At 44.0% G+C, this 13,658-nt stretch overlaps 1 protein-coding gene across 4 annotated transcripts in view; it reads left to right on the forward strand.

The window, feature by feature from the left end:
* The window catches only part of LOC117513907 (B-cell receptor CD22-like), a 45,042-nt gene that overhangs the window by 14,284 nt on the left and 17,100 nt on the right, over positions 1–13,658 (forward strand). For all 4 annotated transcript variants that reach the window (XM_034174148.1, XM_034174147.1, XM_034174151.1 and 1 more), the window contains exons 5-9: positions 3,210–3,467; positions 3,550–3,810; positions 8,688–8,954; positions 9,033–9,329; positions 9,418–9,508. In XM_034174148.1, the coding sequence (XP_034030039.1) occupies positions 3,210–3,467; positions 3,550–3,810; positions 8,688–8,954; positions 9,033–9,329; positions 9,418–9,508 (1,174 nt within the window). The remainder of the gene's footprint in view (positions 1–3,209; positions 3,468–3,549; positions 3,811–8,687; positions 8,955–9,032; positions 9,330–9,417; positions 9,509–13,658) is intronic.

The raw sequence follows: 13,658 nt of genomic DNA on the forward strand, positions 1-13,658 counted from the left end.
GGAGAACCGGCTGTTTGTGAAGGGCGAGAAGTGTGAGTTTCACCGCACATCTTTGTCCTTCCTGGGGTTTATCATCTCCCCCAACTCCGTCGCTCCTGATCCGGCCAAGGTTGCGGCGGTGAGAGACTGGCCCCAACCCACTAGCCGTAGGAAGCTGCAACAGTTCCTCGGCTTTGCAAATTTCTACAGGAGGTTCATTAAGGGCTACAGTCAGGTAGTTAGCCCCCTGACAGCCCTGACCTCACCAAAAGTCCCCTTCACCTGGTCGGATCGTTGCGATACCGCGTTCAAGGAGTTGAAACGGCGCTTCTCGTCTGCACCCGTTCTGGTGCAGCCCGATCCTAGTCGCCAGTTAGTGGTTGAAGTGGACGCCTCGGACTCAGGGATAGGAGCTGTGCTTTCCCAGAGCGGGAAGACCGATAAGGTCCTTCACCCGTGTGCCTATTTTTCCCGCAGGTTGACCCCGGCCGAACGGAACTATGACGTCGGCAATCGAGAACTCCTTGCGGTGAAAGAGGCTCTTGAAGAGTGGAGACATCTGTCCAAGACATCTGACCGATTCTCCAAGGCGGCCCACTTCGTGGCCCTCTTGAAGCTCCCAACAGCCCAGGAGACAGCGGACCTCCTGGTCCACCACATCGTCCGGCTGCATGGGATTCCAACAGACATCGTCTCCGATCGCGGTCCCCAGTTCTCCTCGCAAGTCTGGAGGAGCTTCTGCCGGGAACTGGGGGCCACGGTGAGTCTCTCGTCCGGGTACCACCCTCAGACCAACGGGCAAGCAGAACGGGTAAACCAGGAGGTGGAACAGGCTTTGCGCTGCGTGACTGCCGCGCACCCGGCGGCCTGGAGTACCCATTTGGCCTGGATCGAGTATGCTCATAACAGCCAGGTGTCTTCAGCCACCGGCCTCTCCCCTTTTGAGGTATGTCTGGGGTATCAGCCCCCGTTGTTTCCGGTGGTTGAGGGAGAGGTCGGTGTGCCCTCGGTCCAGGCCCACCTACGGAAGTGCTGTCGGGTGTGGCATGCCGCCCGTTCTGCTTTGCTAAAAGTCCGGACGAGGGCAAAAGCCCATGCAGACCGTCGGCGGGCCCCGGCCCCTGCGTATCAGCCAGGGCAGGAGGTGTGGTTATCCACAAAGGACATTCCCCTCAAGGTGGACTCCCCCAAGCTACAGGACCGTTACATCTGCCCATTTAAGATCCTTAAGGTCATCAGTCCAGCCGCGGTGAGGCTTCAGCTTCCGGCCTCACTGCGGATCCATCCTGTGTTTCATGTGTCCCGAATAAAACCACATCACACCTCACCCCTCTGTACTCCGGGTCCGGCACCGCCTCCTGCCCAGATCATCGATGGCGAGCCGGCTTGGACTGTACGCCGGCTTTTGGATGTCCGTAGGATGGGCCGGGGCTTCCAGTATTTGGTGGACTGGGAGGGGTACGGCCCCGAAGAACACTCCTGGGTGAAGAGGAGCTTCATCCTGGACCCAGCCCTCCTGGCCGATTTCTGCCGCCGCCACCCGGACAAGCCTGGTCGGACGCCAGGAGGCGCCCGTTGAGGGGGGGGTCCTGTTGTGTGGGCCGCCAGAAGAGGAGGTACTGCTGGCCCACCACCAGAGGGCGCCCTGCCTGAAGTGCGGGCTTCAGGCACGAGAGGGCGCAGTCGCCTCACAGGAGCAGCCAGGGTGACAGCTGTCACGCATCACCTGCAACAGCTGTTACCCATCATCTGATCAGCAGGGGAATATCAGCAGGATGACGCCTCCACCTCTTTGCCGAGATATCGTTCTACCTGGAAGGTAACGTGCTCAGCTGACTGGTTAACAGTGATCTTTTGTGACTTTTGTGAGTTGTTTAGCTGACTCCTTTTCCAACGAGTGGTGGAGGTAGTTTTCCTGCCGTACGGATTCCTGGGTGCAGACGCACCCACATTTAATTGTTCTTTTGTTCCTCGCCAGCAGTACCAGGTCCGACACGCGAAGGCAGTGGCCACCTGGGAGTTCGGGACTTGGCGGCTCCAGTATTCCCGGGGTCTGGTGGCGGAGGAAATCGTGTGGTTCCAGTTCTGCTTTGGACAGACGTCTCCTATCTTCGAGCCTGCCCACACGACACCTTTTGTGATTTGGCTTTTGTCTATTGTTGTAATCTGATTGTATTTGTTGTGCCCATTCACAACAGTAAAGTGTTGTTATTTGACCTCATCCATTGTCCGTTCATTTGCGCCCCCTGTTGTGGGTCCGTGTACCTACACTTTCCCAACAAAAGTCTCCACATATAAAAAGCGTTTTGTTTTTAATTTGATGGAATAGCTCTATTATTCTATCTGTAAATTTCACAACACAAGTGTCTGGTGCTCTGTATACACAACTGATTAAAATATTTTTAGATGTTTCATGTACAAGTTCCACTGTTACAATTTCTATGATGTCATCCACAGTTGTCATTTCTTCTACAATTGTACATATCAGATCTGCCTTTATGTACAGAGCAACACCAGCGCCCCTTTTATCTCTTATGTTCACAAAATACAGCTCATATCCCTCTATTTGAACATCATATGTCATCATGTCATATATTTTATCATCTGTTTCCATGTTTGATCAGATTTTTTTTTTTTTGTTGGTCCAATTACCAACAGACGTCATATTTGATTGTCTATTCAGGTCTGTATTTCGTAAGGTCCTCCATGTTTTTGATTTGTATACCGTTTGTTCCTTCTTTTACTCTAATCCACACCCTACAATTCCAGACCCATGTAGCAACAATGTGCTTCTGTTTTCTTAGTAGTCTTGCTTCCCTAGCAATATCTGCATTTTTTTTTTGTTAAATGCTCATTTATATAGACACTTGTTCCTTTAAAATTCTTTGCCTGTCTTAATACTTCATTTATATATATATATATATATATATATATATATATATATATATATATATATATATATATATATATATATATATATATATATATGTATATATGCTTTTAAGATGAATTTGTTACTTAGTTGTATCAATTTTTTCTTAAAAACATTCAGGTGCGCTAGAAATCCTTCTCTCCACCCACAGATGTAAATCTTTGTTAAAGTGTTTGATGTGGAAGTATGATTTATTGTGCATCTGCACTACCTTACTGCTGACTGAAAGTACACTCTAAACATGAAGAATGAGATCTGGGGTAAAATGGTAACTGCAGATTAAAAATTTGTCTTGCAGATGCGCCTCAGAACACGTCAGTCAGTTTTCATGGTCCAGTGAGAGAAGGCAAGTGGTTAACCATGACCTGCAACACTAATGCAAATCCAGCTGTGCATAGCTACACTTGGTACAAACTGAAAGGTGATCAGGTGAGCCCAGTGGGGTACTTGAAGACATTTTCCTTCATGGTTTCTGGAAATGATACCCACTTTTACTGCATGGTCAGCAACAGATACGGATCCCAGAACTCATCGATCGTGGAGCTGGACATACAGTGTAAGTCAGAATGATGCAGAAGGTCAGATGTTTGAACCATAAGAACAGTGTGAACTCAGCCAGTGTTTATATGATGTTTCAGTTCCTCCCAGGGAGACCACAGTAACGGTGGACCCCCCTGGTCCAGTGAAGGAGGGCAGGTCTGTTACTCTGCTCTGCAACAGCCATGCCAATCCTGTTGTGACCAACTACACCTGGTACAGACATGGAGCAAAGGCTGAGGCTTTGGGACCAAGCTTGGTGATAGACAAAGTGGAGCTGAGTCATAGTGGTGACTACTACTGTGAAGCAAAAAATGACCTGGGGAGGGACATTTCAGCAACCTATGGATTGGATGTTCAGTGTGAGTTAGTGTTGCTATTGTAATGGTCATATCTGTCTGTGTGCCTGTCTGTCTGTGGTGCTACTGTTTCTTCAAAATGCAAAGAGCAGTTCCATCAAATTTGGTGAATAAAATCAATGGAGTCACTGGGTTCGCAAGATCAAATCAAAGTTGACTGTCTAAAATCCATTACTGACCAGATCTCAGATGAAGCATTGAAATGGATTTTTCTGCATAGACCTCTTTTTTTTTGGGGGGGGGGGGGGGGGGGTAACAAATGTGCCAGAACTCTGATGTCAGTGGTGTCACATGATGTAAAAAAAAATCAGCTGCTGGCAGTGGGGTACTGTCACTTTCTGATCGCTGTTGTTGGCACATAAGTGAGAGATATTGTGTGTTTGCTGCATTGAAACTGGTACTAATCTAATGACATATTGGGTGACAACCCCAGAGTTCTTCATGTGTCCATGTCTGAGCTTTGTTGTCTGTCCACATGTATGACAGTGTGCTGATTTTTGTGTCAAGGCTTTATTAGGAAGCACAGTTTCGCTTGAGGGTGAGTGCTAAAGGGTTAAAATATGATGCATATGACACAATAATCCTACATCTGGGGACAGCCCTCGTATCTCCCCATCAGAAACATGGCACTTTTTCTGAGTTTTTGGGCAAATTACATGGCAAACAAAGTGAAAATGCAAAGAAAAAGTGAGGATGTGGTGGAAAGCAGATATGTGATGTGATTTGTTTATGACTCAGTGTCGCAGACCGAACGATCCCCCCTAAGAATGGTCCGCCCTGCCTTCACTGCGTATGCGTCATCAGCCACGGTTCACCAATTATCACCTCGTTTCTGCTTCAAACTGCACTCTAGCTCTAGTCATCATCTATCTCAGCGACAGATATTTGAAGCTTTTGTACAACAATCATTTCCACATAAATTCAGCATTATTTCATCATAAAAGACGGATGAAGTGATCAGAGCGCCGCGGCTACACAAGCTGATAGCTGCTGCATTCACTGCACCTCCGTCATTTCAAAACATCACAGATTATCACCTAGTTTCTGCTTAAAACTGATTTTAGAATGATTTAAGAGGTTTTACTTTATCATCTGATGGTTAATAATCACATTAATCCATTTGATCACTTTGGGTGAAGAGAGTCTGTCTCAGACGAGCTGCTGAGTTTCGAAATGATGCATGCGCAGTAGAGGTAGAGTGGACCAATTTTTAGGGGGGACCGTTTGGTCTGCGACACCAGAGCTCAAATATGTAGAGGTGGTTATGCAGGCGAGAGAACATAGCTACTCTGGCTAGGTGTGTAGGCTAACATTTACTGACACAACCTCTCCCATTTGCCTCATCTTCCCTTCTACACTGGGAACCGAAAAAGGACACTGTTCGCGACTGCTTTGGTGATTGCAGCCGAAAACAAAACCAGTTCGCCATTTTTCATGTGAAGTGATGCTGTGTTTATGTTGCTCAATGGCAGGCTCTCCCGGAAGTGGTGAAATCCCGTGATATTACGCAGGGGTTCAACCGAGACTGCGCTGCCCTATTACCTCTGCAAAGGAGGCAGTGTTTGATTATTTGTTACAGAATGTCTCACAAAGGCATGAATCCATTTCATTGACAGTTGGCTTCAACTGAATATTGAAAACAAGAATTATCCCATGACGGAAGAGGGAGGCGGGTTCTTCATTTGCAAGGCCTTAGACCTTATTTTCATTTTAGCGAGGGAGAGTGAAATAGTTTTCACCACAATATGTTAGGAAAAAATTCATTCATTATATACTTTTCTATACTAGTTTTTTTCTAATTAAAGGTCATAGCAAGAGGATCCCAGGTTCACTTCCCACCTGGTCCTTTCCGTGTGTGAGTTTCTATGTTCTCCGTGTTTGTGCGGCTTCTCTCCAGGTGCTCTGGCTTTCTCCCAATCCAAAAGACATGCAGGTTGAGTGAGCAGGACAGCTTAAATTGACCATATGTGTGAGTGACCATGTGAATATGTTTGTCTATATGCATTAGACTGGTGGCTTGTCCAGGGTGTACCCTGTCTCTTAGGGCCCGGTCCCACTGGCGTTTAGGAGGATTTGCATATGGATTGCACACATAATTGTCTCATATTTGCTTAACATCCGCAATATCCATGAAACATGCTTGTATGAGTCGGCTGACACCCACACACATCCGCAATTATCCACAGAGGCACGTTTTTCCGTTCCCAGGATTTTTGAACTGCACACAATTTTGGCTGTGGATGACATCCGCCTTACATACTCCATACATACGTACTCAATACTTACACAAACATACTCAATCTATGCACTATATATTCGCCGTCATCTGCTGATATCCACAACTGACAGGGATTTGCGGCTTGGCGGCGGACTGGGACAGTGTGTAAAATGGATATTTTGCGTGCCCATCATGTCCACATCACGCACTAAAATAAGTTGTAGCGACTGCATACAGATTGGCCAGGATTAAGCACACTCAGAAGCACACTCGGCCACGACTGCATACAGATTGGCCACGATTAAGCACACTCGGAAGCACACTCGGCCGCGACTGCATACAGATTGGCCAGATAGACAGGAGACGGAGACAAGAAGAAGAGGAGTGTCTCTCCCTTATTTAGCAGGAGTGGGGGAAAAACTACAGAGGATCTTCAGACAGCACAAAATCCCAGTTTACTTTAAACCAGTTAACACCTTGAGACAGAAATTAGTTCACCCCAAGGACAAGATCCCTAGTTACAAACAGAGCAATGTAGTATATTCTATCAGATGTCAGGAAAACTGTAACAAACACTACATAGGTGAGACTAAGCAACCTTTACACAAAAGGCTATACCAGCACCGCAGAGAGGGCACCAGTGGACCTCAGTCTGCAGTTCATCTCCACCTTAAAAACACTAACCGCACGTTTGAGGACAGGGAAGTTAAAATCTTAGCCAGAGAGAAGAAATGGTTTGAGAGAGGGGTCAAGGAGGCATTCTATGTGAAACATTTGAAACCCAGCCTTAACCAGGGAGGGGTCTGAGACATGCTTTGTCCCCTGTTTACAATGGGGTACTCAGGTCAAAGCAGTTTCAGTCTTTTGTTCGTGGTAATGAGTCATTCATGTCATCAGGAGAGTCATCAAGGGAGCCATCAGGAGAGGCATCTGTCCCATCATTAGGAGGGACAGCTGCTCTGTCATTAGGAGGGTGCTAACTAGAGCTCAATAGGTGCTAATTAGAGCTACTGTTTAGTCACTAGCCTATAGCAGTCTGCCTCTCGGTAGGAGGGGTCTGGTTAGATTTAAAACTCCAGCTTTTGTGGCTTCTGTTTATTCTTCTCTACAAGAGTCAAGGCAGAAGTCAGACTACCAGAGCAAGAATTTTAGCTGAGGAAGCTTCTGCGATTTGAAGCGAAACGTCCTCGCGTCAAGCAACCCAGTCCAGTCGAAGATTCAAGCTTCTCTACTATGGAAACCACCTGGACAACTGAGAGCCTACACAGAAACACGAATAAAGCATTTTTATTACGTCTGCTTTGCATCTGACTTGCGGCGGATGCAAATCAGATGCGCTGTGTTCACAGCTGGACACCGTTCTTTGTTCTACCAGCTGCCACGCACTCTGCGCTGCATGCTGCGTATATAAAATAATTATTTTGTGGTGGATTAATCATTTTATTCTGCAAATTGCCTGTTGAAAACGGCTCTAATCACCTCCTGAATCACACAGGAAGCTGCAGCTGGGCCGTTCGCGCGTCCATGCGCATGGGAATGGCTCCAGCTACAGAAAGCATTTTGAGCCATCTAAAAGGGTAATTATTTGACTTGTTTACATAGTCAAGGCTTGATAAAACAGTTGCGTGTTTTTCCTTCTTGTCTGCAGCTGTTACAGTATTTATTCCTGTTTATAACAGATTAAACTTCTTGTTATAATCGTTCAGACGAGCTGCACTCTGATGCGATCCGCTGACATCATCACTCACCCTGTTCACTGCTTGTTTACTCCAATCAACTTGTCCAAGTCCAGTAAATGCTCCAGAGGCTGTATTTTTGGTGTGAATAGTGATGCCGATGGCCCGAGCGTGCTTCTTTTATGACCACAATGCAGATGTCGTGCATGCCAACACGTGCATGATGCATTCATAATACACCTGTAATATTTCCGTGATAATCGCAATGCGTTGGATCCGTTTCCTCACTACATGCGTTATACAACCGTGATTGTTCATCATACGGTATATTCGCTATATATTATTAATATATCCATAATTCATACTGGGACATTTGTCGTTTTTGGCCATTTTTGTTGCAGACGACAACGAATGCCCGTAATTTGTGTACTCAATTCATGCGCAATTAATCCTCTCCCCAGTGGGACTGGGCCCTTAACCAGTGACCACTGGGACAGGCTCCAGCCCCCTAGTGACCTTTAATTGAAATAAGTGAGGATTGAAAATGGATGAATGAATTATGGAGTACAAAAAATAGCAAAGAATGTGTTTTTCAGTCATGCGCCAAAGATTTTGCAGTAGAATTGCTGAAAGGAGCTTTGGATTATGACTCCAACCCTGGAATTGGCCCCATTGGAAAAGCAGCCAGTGATGCACTGCATGGTGAAAATGACACTCTTCAACATCAATATGAGCTTCCTTCCTGAAGGTCGGAGAGAAAAGGTTTCGCACAGACTGGTCTATGTGAAGTAGTGAAGTAGATGTCAGTAAGCTCTAAGAACTTTATGGTGGAATATGGGCAGGCCAGTCATATTCCACTTTATGTTCAACATCTCAGATAAACTTTAACTTAGAAATTGCTGCAGTGCTGCATCTGATTAATGTGCTGTAAAGGTTGAATCTGTTTGTTGTCATATACATGATGTTGGTCTGGTGATTTCTTTCAGATCGTCCTAAGAACACCACAGCGACACCTGTCCAGTTTGGTCCAGTGCTGGCCGGCAGCCCTGTGACTCTGATCTGTACATGCATGGCCAATCCAGAAGCAAAGAACTTTACCTGGTACAGGATGTTTGGACAACATAAGGAGGTGGTCGGGTCTGAGAAGTACTTCAGCTTCTACGCTAGTAAGCTGTCAGAGAATCAGTTTTACTGCGAAGCTCTGAATGTCCACGGATCAGAGTTCTCGCAGCCTGCCAGTATTAATGTCACATGTAAGCTTGATTTATTTGTATTATTCATACTTTTTACAGCACTGAGCTACGTTTTTGAGGAATACTTATTTTCTCCAGTTGCTCCAGAGATCCTGTCCACTTCTCACTGTATCAAGGGTGCAACAGAGATCCAGTGTTCTTGTGATGCCCATGGAAATCCACCTCCTTCATTGCACTGGGAATTGGCTGGGCAGGCTGTCAATCATTCTGCTGATGTCCAGATCAATGAAGTACCTCTGGAGAAGATGGGCTTGAGGAGCCTCATCATCTTCCATTCACAAGATGTAAACATACTGTCTCTAGTCTGCTTTGGCACCAATTCACTGGGTGCTGACCGTTGGGTGTACAATGTGACAACCACTCAGTCTACACACGGTAAAACAATCTGCTGCATATTGTTTCTGTCACATAACCCGCTTCTTGTAGATTTTACTGACCATAATGTCTTTGGGTGTTTCTTCAGGAAGCCAAAGCCCACTTGTCTTGATTGGCTCTGCAGTGGCCGCATTGGGGATGTTGCTGTTGTGTCTCCTACTGGTTGTGTTGGTATTCAGGTGATGAACACTCAAAACAGATGAAAAGGCAACCATTAACCATCTAATTACAGTAGTGAGAACAGCACCGTAATAAAATGAGAAGGGGCATTTTTAAACTGCATTTTATAGTGTGCTTTCATGGTCAAAGCTCTTTACAGTGATGCCTCAAATTCACACCTTGATGTTGGGGTGCTGCCGTGCAAGGTACACAACTGGAACAATTTGGGGATTAAGGACTTTGCCCAAGGGTCCTTCATGATTTTCCAGTCTGACAGGGATTTAAAAAGATCCTCTGGTCATCAGCTCACAGGGTTCTCTGTAAGCAATGGCACATTGTCAAAGGGATCCAATCATGGAAGACACAATGAATGAACAAAAAAACAAAAAAACTAAATACAGCATCTTAACAATCTAATCTCAATACCTACAAAACATCAGAGGGACAAATGTGAAACCAATGTGACCCACATGAAGAAACCAGCAGATGAATAATAGCAAAACCAACTGATGAACAAATGAATGTGTGACAAGGTCAAAGGTCAAGTCACAACAACAAACCAAATGGTGACTACAAACTAAACAGGCATCTAAGGGTGAGTGCAAACAAAACATAACCTTAGCAGAAGAAAAAACACAGAACCAAAACTACAAAACCCACATAGAACTCAGAAGTAAACAAAATGCAACAGTGGAAATACTGACATGAAGACTAATTCATTAATAAGGAGGCAACAAAACTCAACTATAACAAGAACTAAACAATAACCAAATCAAGACCCAACAGCAGAAACTAACTTGGAACATGGACGCGACTAAAGTGCGAATGCTGGATACAAACCCGATGACCAGAGAAACCAATCATGAGTATGACAACTAGACACAGAGACGCAGGTTGGACTGAACACAAAGACGTGGGGAGACAGACCAAGGACAAAGGCAGAGGAGGAACCATAAGGAGGACACACAAATACAAACGGGTCGGTGCAGCAGACAATAAACACATACAGTAGTGTTCAGAATAATAGTAGTGCTATGTGACTAAAAAGATTAATTCAGGTTTTGAGTATATTTCTTATTGTTACATGGGAAACAAGGTACCAGTAGATTCAGTAGATTCTCACAAATCCAACAAGAGCAAGCATTCATGATATGCACACTCTTAAGGCTATGAAATTGGGCTATTAGTAAAAAAAAAAAAAGTAGAAAAGGGGGTGTTCACAATAATAGTAGCATCTGCTGTTGACACTACAAACTCAAAACTGTTATGTTCAAAGTGCTTTTTTTTAGCAATCCTGTGAATCACTAATAATAGTAGTGTGGCATTCAGTCAGTGAGTTCTTCAATTTTGTGGAACAAACAGGTGTGAATCAGGTGTCCCCTATTTAAGGATGAAGCCAGCACCTGTTGAACATGCTTTTCTCTTTGAAAGCCTGAGGAAAATGGGATGTTCAAGACATTGTTCAGAAGAACAGCGTAGTTTGATTAAAAAGTTGATTGGAGAGGGGAAAATTATATGCAGGTGCAAAAAATTATAGGCTGTTCATCTACAATAATCTCCAATGCTTTAAAATGGACAAAAAAACCAGAGACGCGTGGAAGAAACCGGAAAACAACCATCAAAATGGATAGAAGAATAACCAGAATGGCAAAGGCTCACCCATTGATCAGCTCCAGGATGATCAAAGACAGTCTGGAGTTACCTGTAAGTGCTGTGACAGTTAGAAGATGCCTGTGTGAATGTTATGGATAAGACGCGGAGTGAGGAGCGGTCCAGTATCTGACTGAACCCAGCATGAAATAATCAGAAGCAGTTTCAAAAAGAAAACACATTTATTTTTCTCCCCTTTGTGCTATACATAAAATACTAATTAATTAAAGTTCTGGTGCGGTGAAAAGGTGGCGCGCTCTCTCAGCGTCTCAACAGTCGGAGTCCGAACGTTCAGGACTCAGGAGTTCCGCCGACACCCCCCCCCCCCCCCAGGTGACTTTTTCCCAGAACTGTACTCTGCGAAGGAGGAACAGAGATGAGATTATTCAACACTATTACTACGAAATATTGTTTGGAGGCAAACTTATCAGCTACACGTTTAGGTCTGAATTCCAACTTAATTCAAGGAGGCTGCTGCTCACAGCTAGTGGAGGATCATTAATCCGCATGCCACTGCCGTGAGGAGCACGCCAAACACTTTCCACCAATAATTACTTATAGCTGCGTATAAGACACCAATTTACATTCACGGATAAACTTTTCAGAATACTTTTCTGCCGTGTGCTGACAACGTTTGTCTCTCACCCTCGTCCTCCTTCACAGGCGCGATGTCAGACTCGGAAACGGCCCTCAGCGTCCCCACACGGTCGTCACAAGGTCGTATTCTCCGGCAATCTTATCCAACTCACTGCTGGTTTAAATGTAGCTCTTCATCACTACATTGGCACCAGCTGGAAGTCCTCAGATCTGCACGTGAACATCACAGGTGTTGTGGATTGTCCTGATAGAGAGCCGCACGAGAATGCAACAGGTGCAGCCAATCATCGTAACAGAGGAGAGAGACTCTTCTGCAGCACATTTTCCTCAGAGAACAGCCCCAAATCACCTGGGAAGGAAAATAAACACAAAACAACCCAACCTTGTCCAGCCAAACCCCCCCTCCCAACACACAACAGTGAAGCTAATTTATTTGCAAGAATCCCCCTCAAAGTCTCTCTGTTAAATAAAAGACATGTGCAGAGGAGGTTACAATTTGCCAAACAACACATCAACTGGCCTAAAGAGAAATGGAGGAATATTTTGTGGACTGATGAGAGTAAAATTGTTCTTTTTGGGTCCAAGGGTCGCAGACAGTTTGTGAGACGAGCCCCAAACTCTGAATTCAAGCCACAGTTCACAGTCAAGACAGTGAAGCATGGTGGTGCAAGCATCATAATATGGGCATGTTTCTCCTACTATGGTGTTGGGCCTATATATCGCATACCATGGATCAGTTTGGATATGTCAAAATACTTGAAGAGGTCATGTTGCCTTATGCTGAAGAGGACATGCCCTTGAAATGGGTGTTTCAACAAGACAATGACCCCAAGCACACTAGTAAACGAGCAAAATCTTGGTTCCAAACCAACAAAATTAATGCCTCACAGATGTGAAGAAATCATGAAAAACTGTGGTTATACAACTAAATACTAGTTTAGTGATTCACAGGATTGCTAAAACAGCTATATATATATATATATATATATATATATATATATATATATATATATATATATATATATATATATATATTCAGAGCCTTTTCACTTATTAAGAAGAACGTTTATGTGATTCTCACTGAAACAGTTCTCTTCAGTTTCTCTTCTTTAGATCATATTTGAATAAATATTGTGTACTCCCTGATCATTTTTGGATCCCAGTTTGAAATAATGGCATCTGTTCAGGCTCTGTAGCAAAGTTTTAAGCTTTTTGTCAAATTTTCACAACTACTGCACTAAGCAGTTTTCATTTACGATGTCTGGATAAGAGCAACTGCAGTGAGTTCCGGTAGGTATTGAATTTTGTATTGAAAAGTCATGTTCAAAACAGAGAAAAAAAAGTTCTCAAAGTTCTCTCAGAATTAAATGTTGTTTATTAGCCAGATACTCAAAAGTATTTTTAAACAGCTGAAAAGTGATCGATAGATGATGAAAACTGATCATAACTAGTTATAGATGATGCAAGAATGAGTTAAAAAATGTTAACAGTATTTAAAAAAAAACTATAACTTTTGGTGAGGTCCGCTTGGACAGGAATATGAACTGAATATTCTTTAAACAACTCCTGTAAACACCATAATGTGAATAAGGCCCTATTTAGAATAAAGGTAAATAATTGTCATTCATATAAAACATAGTCACTTCATAGTAACATTAACTCATTAACCCAGTTAACATTGACAATTACTCAAAATAGCCTTTCGAAATATCCCCTATATATAACTGACCCTGGCATGTGACCTTGAATTGAAATGAATTTTCCTCAAAATCAAATCACTTTCCTTTTTGGTGAGCCAATTGTGATTAAACTGAGAATCTGTAATGAATCAAATCAAAAGAATCACATTTGCCAAATAATTACATCATTACAGTGAAGTAATGGACTCACAGTAAATGATAATGATAACTAAAACGACAGTTT

This window comes from Thalassophryne amazonica, chromosome 7, assembly GCF_902500255.1.
Source record: "Thalassophryne amazonica chromosome 7, fThaAma1.1, whole genome shotgun sequence".
Lineage (NCBI taxonomy): Eukaryota > Metazoa > Chordata > Actinopteri > Batrachoidiformes > Batrachoididae > Thalassophryne > Thalassophryne amazonica.